This window comes from Setaria italica, chromosome III (genome assembly GCF_000263155.2).
Source record: "Setaria italica strain Yugu1 chromosome III, Setaria_italica_v2.0, whole genome shotgun sequence".
NCBI classification, from domain to species: domain Eukaryota; kingdom Viridiplantae; phylum Streptophyta; class Magnoliopsida; order Poales; family Poaceae; genus Setaria; species Setaria italica.
This window is the reverse complement of record NC_028452.1, coordinates 44,804,941-44,821,029: the sequence shown is the minus strand read 5'-3', so window position 1 is coordinate 44,821,029 and position 16,089 is coordinate 44,804,941. Positions and strand designations below refer to the sequence as shown.

General features: G+C 47.8%; 1 protein-coding gene across 1 annotated transcript; it reads right to left on the bottom strand.

Moving 5' to 3' along the window:
• Positions 1 to 219: 219 nt before the first annotated feature.
• On the bottom strand, positions 220 to 2,426 carry LOC101782273 (protein phosphatase 1 regulatory subunit 12C). Its single transcript, XM_004964035.3, has one exon. It carries the CDS (start codon positions 2,174 to 2,176, stop codon positions 1,106 to 1,108), a length of 1,071 nt encoding a protein of 356 aa, XP_004964092.2. The 5' UTR covers positions 2,177 to 2,426; the 3' UTR covers positions 220 to 1,105.
• Positions 2,427 to 16,089: the final 13,663 nt, after the last annotated feature.

Genomic DNA, 16,089 nt, shown 5'->3' with positions numbered 1-16,089 from the left:
ATTTGGCCATCTATCTTGTTTCGAATGTTGTTCTCCCTACACATATTTTCTAAAATTAAAAAGTTGGGCTAATCTCTGAAAATTTATAACTAACTTATTTCAAATCAGATAAATATGTAGCACAAAATTGTTTTTTATAAAGCTACAATCTATCTGTTGGTGATCAATTAGGAGCTATTTTGATCTTATTTGTTCAAATTTCTGGGGTTATATTGCTCGTAGTCACACCCTTTTATTTATTTGAATTATAATTTCACACTATATTAGACCTGAAGATCAACTAAAAGGATCCATACTCCACGTAGGGAACCAAATCTGTTGGAGTCAAATTAACTAAATCTTATTTGGAGGGCTAGCGAAGGCATGCTAGTTGCCATACCTAAATATGTTTTGCATGTGGTAGAGCATGGCACCGGAGAGGTTCATGTCATCTTCCAGATCTTTTGTATACTCACAGTCGCTAGATCCTCTTGGTTGATCTCTAGGTCTAATGTAACACAAAACTATAAATTCAATAAATAATAGGCGTGATTATGAGCAATAATACATTAGGAACATGAACAAATAAGATCCAAATAAGCACCTTCTAAACCAGCAAGATGACCAAATTTGTCCAGTTTTGCTCGTTCGTTGGTCAATGGATTTTGGTTTCTGAATCGGATGGCCAAAATCGAACTTTGACAAGAGTGGGATGCTCAAGAATGGACTTCTCCCTTATATAGAGGAAATCAACAATGTGATATGTAGAGATGATTACAGATGAGACATTAACTTACATACTGGGTGTTAATGAATAAACGACATTGGTCAAAACATGTGAAAAAAGACATAGGTAAGTGTCACAGAGAAAAAAAGGTATAAAATGGGGATGTATGTAAATTAAAAATCCCAAAACATAATGTTAAAGTGCAACGACTCAAGATCATCTTTTTGATCTGTGGAAAAAGAAAACACGACCATGATAGTTCTTTTTCAGATAAATGAACTCTAAGGCAGAATTACTGTTTAATCATGTTGATTCTAAACCATTATTTGTATTGTATTGGCCCTATGACAAGCAAAAATGGTATGCAAGCAGTATGTATATATAACAGAATTGACACATCTAGTTGGTACCTGTGTTTGTACTAGTAGCTCCGAGAACCGCAACATGCAGTGCATTTTGTCCATCTGGTCCAGAGTAGGAGAGATTGCCGCCACTCTTTTTATAAAGGGTGACTGCAATGGTATCCTTCTCCAGCAAGATGGCTAGGCACAAAGGCGAAATGCCTTTGGCAGGATAATTAGCCAATTCGGGATCAGAACCCATAAGCAGCCTGACCATATTCTTCTCTTCTGGTGCACCGCCGCCGTCAGCATCACCCTTATGACCCGGGCTTCTAATGTCTTCATCAGTTAGGACAGCATAAAGTGTCTCCTGATCATCCAGAATTCTACCATCTTCAATCCGGACAGCCTCATGCAGTGCCGTCTCGTGACGCTCGTTCTCCATTCTCAAGAGCTTGAGCTTCCCTTCGGCACCCTCATGTTCAGCTAGAGCAATGAGACGAGAAACCATTTTGGAGCTCCCAGAACGGACAGCACAATGCAAGGGTGTGTCGCCCATGTGATTCTTCGCAAACAGGAGGTCCCTGTCCCGATCACAGATGATGCCAGCACACTTCAAGAAATCATCGCCGTTGTCTCCATTGCTGGCAACTGCATGTAGTGCTGTGTCCCCATCTGGAGTGACGCCCTTGAGAAGTGCTCCTGCTGCAGGCGGAGCAGGCTCGTGGTCAACGCCCTCTTCTACATCACCAGCAGCTGACACCGCAATTCTTCCCTTGGTGCCGCTGCCTCCTGCTAGCAACTCAAGGAATTCTTGAGTAGGAGCCACCATTGGTGCCTTCTTTGCGTCTTCCCTCTCGAGAAGGAAGTTCAGTGCTTTCCAGGAGCCAACGCACGCAGATGCCAGCAGGAGGGGATTGATGCGGCCAGCAGGGAACTGGTCCTCCTTGGAAGGCTTCTTGCTCGTCGCCGCCGTCACCACAACCATCGCCATGGCATCCTCCTTGTTCAGCAGACCCTTCAACTTCTTGACATCGCCACGGTCTGCGGCCACCATCAGCTTGGCGTCCATGGCTACTGTCGGAGCATTTGGAGAACTAGGAGCTTCTTCTTCATTGATGCTTGCCATCTACCAGTGCTTTGTGGTTTCAACTTTCAAGTTGGATGAGGATGCGGTGTTTCTGGTCGGTTCTGCTCGCAACTCCGATCTCGATGCACTCTTAAAACAAATGCCAAGTCGTCCTTCCTCTCCGTTTACCAAACGCAAGTCGTGTTTTTAATTAGTTGCTCTCTCGCACAATAAGTCTTAATCTTAATTGTTTCTGGCTTCATAATGATATGATCTGGTGCAGGTTCTCCCGGGGTCCATGTGCCCTCCGATCCTCTCCGTTTACCCAATACAATGCAAGTCATGTTTTCATATATTTTTTTAGAACCTTCATTTTTTTAATAGGATCTCTCTTACAAGTATTAGGATCTAGTATCTGTTCCAGCTTCTGTGCTTCTGGGATTTTTGTACGTCTTGTGCATCTGGGCTTTTTTCTTTTGATGAAGGCATCCGTTTTTTAGACATCCTAAAAGCTACCTGTACAAAAATGCCTGAAGTAAACAGAGGATTAACATTAATCATTTCTGGCTTCATAATGATCTGGGTCGATCGGGTGGAGGTTCTTCCGGGTCACATGGCCGTCCATTGGCCCTAAACATACTCTTGCTTTAATTAACCTATCTTCACAAATTCATCGAGCTGCGCAGGGCCACATGAACACTGGCCCCAGAGCTACTCCTGTATTAATCTGCCTTCACAATGTCCTCGATCGAGATGTGCCAGCTTACAGCCAGATAAGATCTCGAGATGATGCAGGCTTTCCTGAGGGCCGTGCACGAGGAGTGAGACGACCACTGTTAACCAAATCTTGTACGTGTCTTAGTTACTTTATTTTGTGTTGTGTTTGTCACATGCATGAGCCCACGAGTTGTGTGATGGCCTTGCATGTCAGTTCAGGTCATGGCGAGAATAGCTCGCGTCGTGCCTCATGGGGATGGACGCGGCATGGTCGCGGCGAGAGAAGCGCTTGCTGCGCTCATTTTCTTTTCAGTTGTACTCAGTCAATAAAAGGGAGAATACAACAACAGAAAAGCTGCAGCTTCATCGCAGCTCAAAATCCTCTTGCATCTACTCGTGTTCGTGTGTTCCTGGGAACTCGCCGGCGTTCATCGTCTTGTGATCTCTGACAATTGGTATCAGAGCCAGATACAGGTTGTGGGTCCGTGATCACACTCTCGAGAGCATCTCCATGCCTCGCAGATGTAGCGCCTCCCCTCCGTCAGCTTTCGGCGGCCGCACCTCGGGCAGCGGCAGGAACCATAACCACGGGCTGGTGATTCAACGCGTGGTCAAGGAGGCGGGAGGATTGGCAAACTACCCCCATCCTGACGAAGAACAACTACGAGCAATGGGCTGTGATGATGAGGATCAAGCTCCAGGTGCGCGGACTCTGGGATGCAGTCAAGCACGGCACCGATGACTACGTCGAAGACTGCATGGCACTGGAGGCCGTGTGCAGCGGCATCCCCCCGAAGATGTACACCACCGTGGGGAACAAGAAGACCGCCAAGGCGGCGTGCGACTGCTTCAAGATGATGTGGATCAGCGACGAACGGATCTGCAAGTCCTCAGCACAGAAGGCGCGCCAACAGTTCGAGACCCTCGCGTTTAAGAACGGCGAGGCTATCGAAGATTTTGCCCTCCACCTCACCGATTTGGTCAGTCAGCTTGACACCCTCAGTGATCCAATCGAAGAGAAGAAGGTCATCGAGAAGTACCTCCACGTCATCCCTCCTAGGTTCTCTCAAGTTGCTATTTCCATTGAAACGATGCTTGATCTATCAAAGCTCTCTGTGGAGGAAGTGACAGGCAGATTGAAGGCAGCGAAGGACCGGCAAGAGCCAACCCCAGCTACCGGTGCCGGTGGCAAACTCTACCTCTCGGAGGAGGAGTGGCTCGAACGCTACAAGAAGAGGGACCCAGGAGGCTGAACACAACAGTTTTGGCTCCAACGGGCGCGGCAAGCGCCGTGGCAAGCCACGCGGTCACGGTGGAGGCAGCATGGACTCGCGCTCAAGCGGGACCTCGAGCCGGGGCGCTCCCAACGACGTCTGCAAGAGCTGCGGCAAGAAAGGCCCCTGGGCCAAAGACTGTCGAAGCCGGCCGAAGCAAGAGCAGGCCCATGTGGCGCAAGATGATGAGCCCACGCTTCTTCTTCTCCAAGCTAAAGTCAACGCCACCAATGCCGCATCTGCAACTCCACCGATCCCCGCCACAGCAACCATCCCCTTGCCGCCGCCACCTCTCACCGCATAGACTGGGGCCATAGCTGGCTCCAAGGCAGTCGAATGTCACCCGCTTGCGCCCGGTGCACCTGAGCCCTAGGCGCTGGTGGCCCAGGCTGAGGACGTCTGCTCCCAGCGCTCGTGAGGCGGCATGGAGCTGGTGGAAGCAAAGGTCTTTGCCGCGTTTGGAGGCTCGGAGTAGCGGGATCCATGCTGGTGGATGCTAGACACTGGGGCCACAAACCACATGACGGGGTCCCGGGCCGCATTCTTCGACATCGACAGCGGCACCACCAGCACAGTGCGGTTCGGCAATGGGTCCGTCGTCCAAATCGAAGGGTGCGGCACCATCCTCTACGCTTGCAAGAATAGGGAACACCGTTGCCTCACCAATGTCTACTACATCCCGTGTCTGACTGCCAACATCATCACTGTTGGGCAGCTGGATGAGCGCGGGTATCAGGTACTGATCGAAGATGGTGTGATGTAGATCCACGATGAGAATCGTCGCCTCCTCACCAAGGTTCATAGGACTCCAAGCCGACTCTACATGCTCGACCTTGACATTGCACGACCAGTGTGTCACGCGGCGTGCGGCGGTGAGGATGCTTGGAGGTGGCACGCTCGGTTTGGGCACATCAACTTCACCGCGCTGCGCAAGATGTGTCGTGAGGGACTTGTGCGGGGATTACCCGTGCTCTCACAAGTGGAGCAGGTGTGCGAGGCCTGCCTCACGGGCAAGCATCGTCATGCGGCGTTCCTACACCAGGCGTAGAGCCGTGCGAGGAAGCCCCTGGAGCTTGTGCACGACGACCTTTGTGGGCCAATCATGCCAGCAACACCGAGCGGGAACTGCTACTTCCTCCTTCTCATCAACGACTTTAGCCATTTCATGTGGATCACTTTGCTTCCGAGTAAAGATGGTGCTCCGACGGCGATCCAATGCATCCAGGTGGTGGTGGAGCGCAAGAGTAGCAGGAAGCTCCTTGCTCTGCGCACTGACCGTGGAGGAGAGTTCAACACCACCGACTTCAACGACTACTGCGCAGAGCTTGGCATGCGACGCGAGCTCACATCACCATACATGCCACAACAGAATGGCGTCATCGAGCACTGCAACCAGTCGGTGGTAGGCACGGTGAGGAGCATGCTGAGGTCAAAGGGCTGCCATGTATGTTTTGGGGGAAGGCGGTCACTACCGCTGTCTATCTCCTGAATAGATCGTCGTCCAAGAGCATCAGAGGCAAAACCCCCTATGAACTCTAGCATTGAAGCATGCTAGCGGTACATGACCTCCACACATTCGGATGTGTGGCACATGTGAAGACCACAACACGTAGTGTTAAGAAGCTCGATGACAGGAGCAAGCCGATGATCTTCGTTGGCTATGAACTAGGCTCAAAGGTGTACTGAGTCTACGACCCGGCCACCAGACGCATCCACATTAGTAGAGACGTGATCTTCGATGAGCTAGCTCAGTGGCGGTGGAGCGGAGATGAGATTGTGAGCGACGATGACAACAAGTACAACACCATGTTCCAGCCGCGCGTCATCATCAAGATGAACATCGTGGAGCAGCCTACACCAACAGCGGCACCAAGTCCGTGTACACTTGCAGTACCGATGGCCTCAACCAGAACTGACCTCTCACCAGTCCAGTTTGTGTCCCCGCCTCCAGGAGTAGTACGATGACCATGACGATGCGCCCCTGTGGTTCCGCCATGTCGACAACATGCTAGGCCTGGCTTCACCGTCGGGGTTTACAACATGGGAGCTTGAGGAAGACTTGCTGCTAGTGAGCACCGAGGAGCCGGTGACGCTGGCAGAGGTGCAACAAGAGCACTGCTAGCAGGAAGCAATGGCCGAGGAGTTGAAATCGATTTAATCCAACGGAACATGGCAGCTCATTGATCCTCCTCTTTGCAAGCACCCGATCGGACTCAAATGGGTCTTTAAGATGAAGAAGGACGCCACAGGGAACATCATCAAGCACAAAGCGTGGCTCGTGACAAAAGGGTATGTGCAACAGTAGGGCATCGACTTCGATGACACGTTTGCTCCGGTGGCAAGACTAAGTCAGTGCGCTTGCTACTTGCACACGCGGCGAGCGAAGGATGGGATGTCCATCATATGGATGTCAAGTCTGCCTTTCTCAATGGTGAGGTGCAGGAGGAGGCGTACGTGGTCCAGCCGCTCGGGTTCGATGTCATGGGCCAGCAACACAAGGTTATGTGCCTGACCAAGGCACTCTATGGACTTCGTCAAGCACCGCGGGCCTGGTACGCCAAGTTGGACGCGTCGTTCGTGTCACTTAAGTTCCAGCGGAGCATCTTAGAACATGCTTTGTACCTGCGTGGAGTGGGAGTGTAGCAATCAACATTGCTTAGATTAACAAAAATCAGGACCTTAACACCTAGAACATGAACACATCTTAGTAAAGATTAGAAGCACAACCGGCAGCAACATTGTGTGATGACCCAACCATGAGAGTCAGGGACGAAGCTAGGGATGCCGTTGCCATAGTTGTACTGGCTCGTAGGAGATTACGTCGACCCTCTGGCCTCCACCTTGTTTGGCCAAGAGACGGCGATAGTAGGACAGCGGTGGCCTTCAGATGGCTCCAGTGCCGCCAAAGATCGCGATGGCAATGTTAGGGGGCATGCGTGGGTTTAGCCTTCATTAGGTTAGCCTCAAAACTAGTCGAGCCCCCCTTTTTATTGTGGCGCTAGGCGACTTGGGGCCGCAACCACGAGTTGGTTGCGCCTCTGATCAAGGCGCGAGGTGGCAGTCGCGAGTCCGAGTCTTGGGCGTGTTTCCTTATCCTCCCCTTCCTCTTTCTTGGCCTTTTGACCATCTCTGAATTTTCCAACATTCTCTCCTTTGGTCTAAAGGCCTATAACTTATGCCATTCTTAAAGCAGAATTGTGCAGGGAGACAATGTGTTACAATAGTGATTAAAATCTCACTGTGACACTGTTGTCCACAATGTATAAAACTACCTATCATAATGGGAGGCGGTTGTCTTATGACCCTCCAAAATCATAGGCTATCCGATAATCCCATGCCGGCAACATGTTCACTGAATATAATGGGAGGTAAGCCTTTGGTTAATGGATCTGCAAGCATTTTTTTAGTACTTATATGCTCTAACTCAATGGTGTAATCTTGGATTCTATCTTTCACAACAAGATACTTAATCTCAATGTGCTTTGCAGCATCACTTGACTTGTTGTTATTCGAATAGAAAACTGCTCACTTATTATCATAGTATAAATTTAGTGGCCTACTTATGCTGTCTACCACTCTTAATCCTGGGATGAAACTCTTAAGCCATACAGCTTGCCCCATAGCTTCATAACATGCCACAAACTCAGCTTGCATTGTTGATGTAGCTGTTAGTGTTTGTTTGGAGCTTTTCCACGATATAGCCCCATTTGCAAGTGTGAAGAAATAACCTGATGTGGATCTTCTTGTGTCAACACAGCCTACAAAATCAGCATCTGAATAGCCGATTATCTCTAATTTCTTAATTCTCTTATACGTAAGCATGTAATTCTTAGTGCATTACATATAACACAAAACTTTCTTAACTCCTTTCCAGTAGCCCATTCCTGGATTGGATTGATATCTTCCAAGCATCTTGCTAATAAAGGCCAAGTCAGGGCATGTACACACTTGTGCATACATTATGCTTCCAACAGCTGAAGCATAAGGAATCGTTCTCATTTGATCAGTTTCTAATTGATTCCTGGGACTTTGGAATGACCCAAACTTATCACCCTTAACAACTGGAGCAGCTGTGCCTGAACATTGGTGCATATTATATCTTTCAAGGACCTTCTCTATGTAAGCTCTTTGAGAGAGTCCTAATACACCTTTGGACCTGTCTCGATGAATCTCAATACCTAAGACATAAGCAGCATCACTAAGGTCCTTCGTGTCAAAGTTCGATGAGAGAAAACCCTTTGTCTCATGTAGCAAGTTCTTATCGCTGCTTGCTAATAGGATGTTATCCACATAAAGTATTAGGATGATTATAGAGCTCCCCTTAGTCTTAACATATACGCAATTATCCTTCTTATTTTGAATGAAGCCAATTCTCTTAATCACTTCATCAAACTTAAGGTACCATTATCTGGATGCTTGTTTCAACCCATAAATGGATTTTCTTAGTTTGCATCGCATATGTTCCTTGCCTTCCATGACAAAACCTTCATGTTGCGTCATGAACATATTCTCATGCAAGTCACCATTAAGGAACGCAGTCTTAACGTCCATCTGATGCAGCTGAAGATCATAATGAGCTACTAAAGCCATAACGATGCTAAATGAATATTTTTTTGAGACATGCGAGAAGGTTTGGTTATAATCGACTCCTTCTACTTGTGTGAAGCCCTTAGCCATGAGTCTTGCTTTAAACCTTTTGATCTTCCCTTTAGAGTCATATTTAGTTTTGTAGATCCATTTACAGCTTATTGTCTTGGCTCCTTCAGGAATTTCTACTAAGTCCCATGCTCTATTTGCTTCCATGGACTTCAACTCTTCTTCCATGGCCTCGCACCACTTATGTGAGTGCTCACTTCTTATGGCTTCCTTAAATGAGTTTGGGTCATCCACCTTCCCCATGTCGTGTCCCTCTTCACTTATGTACACATACTCATCGGAAAGGGTGGACTTCCTATCACACGTTGACCTTCTCAGATGATGTGGTGCTACTACCTGCGGTGCTTCTACTTGAGCAGGTTCCTACTGAACCACCTCGGGCTCATCAGTGGCCTCCCGTTGCAATCCATCAGTAGGTTCTACCACATCTTCACTTTGATGCTCACTTATTACAGGTGCATCTACATTTTCACTTAAGGTAGGTGTTACTCCCACATTTTCTACTGGGGATTCCACCACCTGAGATGTAATTGTGGTATATGACATAGGAGCATAATAATCCTGACTCATGGGTAACGGCTCATAGGTTCGAATCTCCTCAAGATCAATTTTTCTAGCCTATGTGCATCCAGTTTCCTCTAAGAAGACATCATGCCTTGTCTCTACAAACTTAGTGGTATGCTTAGGACAATAAAAGCGGTACCCCTTTAACTTTTTCGGATATCCAATAAAATAACAGCTTTCGGTCTTAGGATCTAATTTTCCAAGTTGCAGATTAAATACCGTTGTTTCAGCTGCACAACCTCACACATGTAAATAATTCATGCTAGACTTCCTACCAGTCCAAAATTCATAAGGAGTCTTAGGGACTGACTTACTAGGAACACGATTATTAATTTGTGCGGCAATCTTTAAAGCTTCCATCCACAGACTCACTGGCAGCATAGAGGTACTAAGCATACTATGCACCATGTTCATAGAGGTGCGATTTCTTCTCTCAACAACACCATTTTGCTGAGGCTCACCAGGAGTGGAATACTGAGCTACTATGCCATTATCTTGGAGAAATCTGGCAAAAGGGTCCCATAATTTGTCCATATGTGGAGTGTTTCCCAATATACTCCCCTCCCCTATCTGATCTTACTACTTTGATCTTTAAGTCATGCTGATTTTCTACTCAACTTTAAAGATTTTAAACTTATCAAGTGCTTCAGGGATAGATGTATCCATAACGGGAAAAATCATCAGTGAAGGTAATGAAATAGTTATAACCATCCACTGATCTTACATTAAATGGATCGCATATATCAGTATGAATTATTTCTAATAATCCTAAACTACACTTAGCTCCATCCTTTTTAATTTGTTTTTCAAATTTTCCTTTAATATAGTCAACACATTGATCTAAGTCAGAGAAATTTAAGTTTGGAAGTATCTCTTCTCTAATGAGACGCTCCAACCTCCCCTTCGAAATGTGGCCTAAGTGGAAGTGCCACAATTTCGACGAAGTCTCAATATTTCTCTTTCACTTATGGTTGACATCACTTACATTCATCACAGAAGAATTAGTACTTAGAGGCAACAAGTAAAGCTTATCATGTAAAGGGGCATGACAAATAATCTTATTGTCAAAACTTATTACACACTTGTTCCCAAAGTTGTAGGAATAACCACCAAAATCTAATGATGAAATAGAAATCAAGTTTCTTTTAAGCAATGGTACATAAAGAACATTATTTAAATGAAGCCTGAAGCTACTGCTAAGTTCTAATGTGAGATCTCCAACACCTCAACTTCAGCGTCAACTCCATTTGCAACTTTAATGGCACGTTCCCCTTTCTTATAGTCCACGCACCACGTACTCCCTGTGAGGAATTAGTAACATGAATGGTTGCACCAGAATCAATCCACCATGTACTTAATGGAAAATCAACATAAAGGGACTCATCGACTATAGAAATAAAATCATCATTACCGTTTTTGACGCACCATTCCTTAAAATGAGCACAGTGCTTCTTAATGTGTCCATAATTCTTGCAGTGATGGCATTTAGGATGGCCACCCTTAGATGAGGATGGCCACCCAACCCCATCCCTTGGAAAAAAAAAGGTAGCATCGAAGAAAGGAAGGAGCGAGATGGTGGTTTTTGTTGTTCCCGTGAAGCGATGATCATTCGCTTGGCGAATGAAGTGGATCAACCTCTTTTTGGCTCGGGCCAAACAAGGAGGGGAGCTGGGGAAGGCCGACGATGGCAATGAGGGGGAAGCTGTCATAGAAGCTTTGCCCCTTGCTTTACAGAAATTGTTATGAACTTACTAAATGACCTTATTTACTAAATTGCTTATTTTTGCCCTTATTCACCTCGTGCCTAATGAGATTGGCAAAATCGCCCTTCTCAGATCTTTGCCTCTCTTCTTCCTGACTGCACTTCGCGATTAATGTGGGAATATCCCACTTCGCGTCGCTGCCATTATAGTTGATCATGAAGGGATCAAACACTGAGGGCAACAAAAGCATGATGTAGTGAAGCAGTGTCTCATCATTGAGAGGGCACTTCAAGTCGTTGAGCTTATCCCTTAGGTCAATGAGGCTCGTGATTTGCTCCCTAACACTGCCTTGCCCATCATACTTAGTGTTCATTAACTTAGACATGATGGTTCTAGCATTACATTTAGTGTAGCCTTTGAAATACTCCTCAACCTTTTCCATAAAGTATTTGGCATTTTGGGATTTTTCTTAATAGCTCCCCTTATTGCCGGGTTTGTGGTCTGCTCCATTATCATAAGGACCACCCTGTTTGATCACTCCCACTGCTCCTTTTCTTTCTATAGGCAATAGTGTGCTCAAGAAGGGTAGTATCATTATCCCCTTGAGTAGTAGGAGCAATAGGAAGATCGTCCCTCGTGGAGTGGTCCTGATCCATAACGCATAGGACCAAGCCAATCTGATTCTTCCAGGTGGTGAAGTTGCCTCCTCCAAGTTTCTCTATGCCATTGATATAGCTTATGACGCTGGAAGGAGTCAAGTCTGAATGAAAGAATTTTAATCAATAATGATGACAATAATAAGCAATAAATTTAATCTACGTTGACTCGATTAAAAACATAAATAAACAACTTTATATCACCGTTGGCAGAAGCAAAGGCAAAATGACATGAAATAATTTTGCATCACTGTTGGGTAGAAGCAAAATAACTTAATTAAAATATTTATGGACAACCAATTAATAACAATGTTGGTTAGAAATTAATTATGTGCCCAAATAAACATGAAATAATTCTAAATAAATTTCACATTGGTTCTATTTACTTAGAATATTATCACTTAAAATTAATCAGGTTAATTATGCTATACAAAAAGTAATTTAGCATAATTAATTACTCATGGAAATTAAATTGCACAAAGGATAAATACTAAAGGCTAAAGGCAAAATAGTGAGTGGGCTGTGAAAAACTTAAAACCAGCCTGAGCTCAAAATCAGCCCACAGCGGCCCAAATCCTTTTGGCCCAGCTCGCTTAGCAGCAGCCTGACAGTGGCCCGTGCGAGCGGCCCAAGTCAACCTCCAGAGAAGTCCTCATGTGCAGCTTGAACAACAACGGCTCGTGCGAGCCGGCGGCCCAACGCGCAAGAAACCGCAGCCTAGCAGACGCAAGGCAGCCCAGCTGACATGGCGGCGAGGCGCGGCCTAACTTACGGCTTGCTAGAGGCCCGTGCAAGCCCAGCCCGCATGCGGCCAGCTCTCCCTGCGCATGCCATGGGCTAGAGCCCAGCAGCTAATGGCTTGGTCGCCATTTTGGCCCAACGGCGCGCGCTGCGGCCGGTTGCCTCAATCGCCGCCATCCATCAGATCCGACAGTCGAGCGCGTGGATTGGAGGAATAAAAAAAGCGTGCCGACCGGCTCCGGGGAAAGCCCTAGTGCATTCGACTCCCCTATCCCCCAGCCTCTCCGCTGCAGCCCTCCCCTTCTTTTGCCTCTGCGCCGCCACTCTCCTCTCCTCCCCTAGCCCAGCTGGTCGCCACCTGCCCGCCTGCCCTTGCCTGGCTCCACCGTGGGCCCTCTTGCCAGAGCTGGCGTGCGACCGAGTCGTGAGCGGATCCGTCAAGGGGGTCCACTGCGGGGCATGATGGCAGAGCGAGCGCATCTTAGGCGTAGTGGTGGCTCCGGAAGTTCCAGCGCCATCCGCTGCCCGCCGCTAGCTAGAGCGTGCCGCCGACGCCTTGCATCTACATTGCTTAAATTAACAAAAACCACGATCTTAACACCTAGAACATGAACACATCTTAGTAAAGATTGGAAGCACAACCGGCAGCAATGTTGGGTGATGATCCAGCCATGAGAGTGGGAGACGAAGCTGGGGATGTTGTTGCTGTAGTTGTACTAGCTCGTAGGAGATCACATCGACCCTCTGGCTCCACCTTGTTTGGCCAGAGACAGCGATAGTAGGACGGCGATGGCCTTCAGATGGCTTCAGCACCGCCAGAGATCGGGATGCTAATGTTAGGGGACGTGCGTGGGTTTGGCCTTTATTAGGTTAGCCTCAAAACCAGCCGGGCCCCCCTTTTATTATGGTGCTGGGCGACCTGGGACCGCAATCACAAGTTGATTGCACCTCCGATCAAGGTGCGAGGTGTCGGTCGCGAGTCCGAGTCTCGAGCGTGTTTCCTTATCCTCCCCTTCCTCTTTCTCAGCCTTTTGACCATCTCTGAATTTTCCAACAGGGAGAACATCGCCTGGTGGTGGGAGTCTACGTCGTCGACCTCGTCATCACCGGTAGTGACCATGGCAAACTGGAGCTGTTCAAGCAGGAGATGAATGGCACATTTCAGATGAGCGACCTTGGGCTACTGCACTACTACCTCGGCTTGGAAGTTAAACAAACCGAACACGACATCACTTAAGTCAGGGTGCCTATGCAGCGAAGATCTTGGAGATGGCCGGCATGGCTGGGTGCAATCCCAGTCAGATTTCCATGGAGCCTCGTCTCAAGCTTTGCAACGCCAGCACTGCTCCACCTGTCGACGCCACCGAGTTCAAAAGGATTGTGGGCTCACTGAGATACTTGGTGAACTCGCGACCGGACTTGGCATTTTCTGTTGGCTACATCATTAGGTTCATGGCTTCTCCAACGGCTGAGCACCTGGCGGCCATGAAAAGAGTGCTGCACTATGTTGCAGGTACTGTCAACTACGGCTGCCACTACAAGAGGAGGATTGGAGTAGCTGAACTCGTCGGCTACAGCGACAGTGATCTTGCGGGCGACATCGACACGTGCAAGAGCACCACGGGTGTCTTCTTCCTCGACAACAATTTGATCACCTGGAAAAAACAGAAGGTTGTTGCTCTGTCCTCATGTGAGACAGAGTACATTGCAGCTACGACAGCTGCCTGCCAGGGTGTGTGGTTGGCGTGTCTTCTTGCTGAGCTCAGGGGAGAGGAAGCAGGCGCCATCACTTTGAAGATTGACAACCAATCTGCAATAATGCTCAGTAAGAACCCTGTGTTCCATGATCGCAGTAAACATATTGAAACAAGATATCACTACATCAGAGAATGCATTGAGGAAGGCAGGGTGAAGGTCCAACACATTGGCACCAATGGGCAGCTTGCGGACATTCTGACAAAACCACTTGGGTGCTGAAGTTCACGGAGCTCCGTTCCAGGATCAGCGTCGTCAACATCCAGTAAGGTACAAGGTTTGGGGGGGAGATGTGTTAACCAAATCTTGTACGTGTCTTGGTTACTTTATTTTGTGTTGTGTCTGTCACATGAATGAGCCCACGAGTTGTGTGATTGTCTTGCATGTCAGTTCAGGTCGTGGCGAGAATAGCTCGCAGCAGACCGAGTCTTTGGGCTACGGGATACACTCTCGCGTCGTGCCTTGTGGGGATGGACGCGGCATTGTCGTGGCGAGAGAAGCGCTCATGCGCTCATTTTCTTTTCGGTTGTAATTGGTCAATAAAAGGGAGAATACAACAACAGAAAAGCTGCAGCTTCATCACAGCACAAAATCCTCTTGCGTCTACTCGTGTTCGTGTGTTCCTGGGAGCTCGCCGGTGTTCATCGTCATGTGATCTCTGACAACCACAAGGTGCTCATGAGTCATGAACTGGGTGTGATGTGGCCTATGATGCTGAGGATTGCCTCCAAGATTGTTCCGTTCATCTCAAGAAGCCATCTCAAGATCCAAGTCCACCAACGTCAGGCATCGAGGAAGCACAGCGGCAACAGAACAAGTCCAAAGCAGATCTCATTTGACTGATCAACAACAGAACTAGTCTAGTGGCGCTGCAACTGACTGGCGTACAGAGATGCTCAGGAGGTGAGATCGACGTCAAATCTGTGCAGTTTAAAGACGGAACAGCGCCTAAGCTTGTGATGTTAGTCACAGTGGCCGTGATGGAATAATCAATGCTGGGTTGTTTTCTGGGCTAGCATCCCTACAAAGCCTCAAGAAATTTGAGCTGAGCAACAGTAGCTTCGAGGGCAGTGAAGCATTCGTGGAAGACGTGCGGGCCCAGCTTGCCCAGAACCCAAACCGGCCTGTTTGATAAAAAAAAAGATGGTAATTTCTGTGGTGCCACTGTAAATACTCCAAATCCTGGATTTGTCACCGGACTTATCCATCTCCTCTATGCAATTGTATCTGAACAATTGACGCATGCCGCTGTCAATGGTTCATTTCTCTTGCTCCTGTATTGAACCATTGATGTATGCACCTGAACAATTCTGAATCGGTAGTGTGTCTTGTCATTATCCTACTATCCTGGGTGGTGAGTGTGTGTGCGCCTCTATCCCAGTTGCGTTTGTGTGCCCACGTTTTTTTTTTCCTTCTTTTTGGTTCTCTTGACGAGATGTGCTCTTTACATTTTAAGTTCTTGACCAATGGCAATATGCCATCAAATCCTTAACCAAATGCTGAACATCTAAAAATTACAACAAAACAGGGGCTAATTGTAGAGAGAATCGCATTTAAATACCTGGGTACCTTAGTACTTGCTCGATTTCTCCCAAACTGGTGCTGCACTGCTTCAGCCTGCTGGACTAATTCTGCGCCGCGCTCGCCGCCGCCTGCCTGCCGTCAGCAGGCCTGCAGCCGTGCGCCGTGGCATGCTGCTCGCTGGCGTCGTCGTGCCCAGCCGCCTTGCGCCCGTGCCGCTCCTAGCGCCCTGCCCACGGTGCGCCTGCACTGTGCCCCAGAAAAGCCGCCCCACCGCCTCTCCTCTCTCCTCTTCGTCCTCCACTCTGGGGCGCTCGTTGCTCTGCCCCCCATCGCAAGAACATGCATTTAAATAGGAGAGGTGTCAAATGCTTATACTTGTGCAA

What these genes read in the sequence shown, in the direction of transcription:
- LOC101782273 (XM_004964035.3), bottom strand. Translation starts at nt 2,176, where the DNA reads ATGGCAAGCATCAATGAAGAAGAAGCTCCTAGTTCTCCAAATGCTCCG.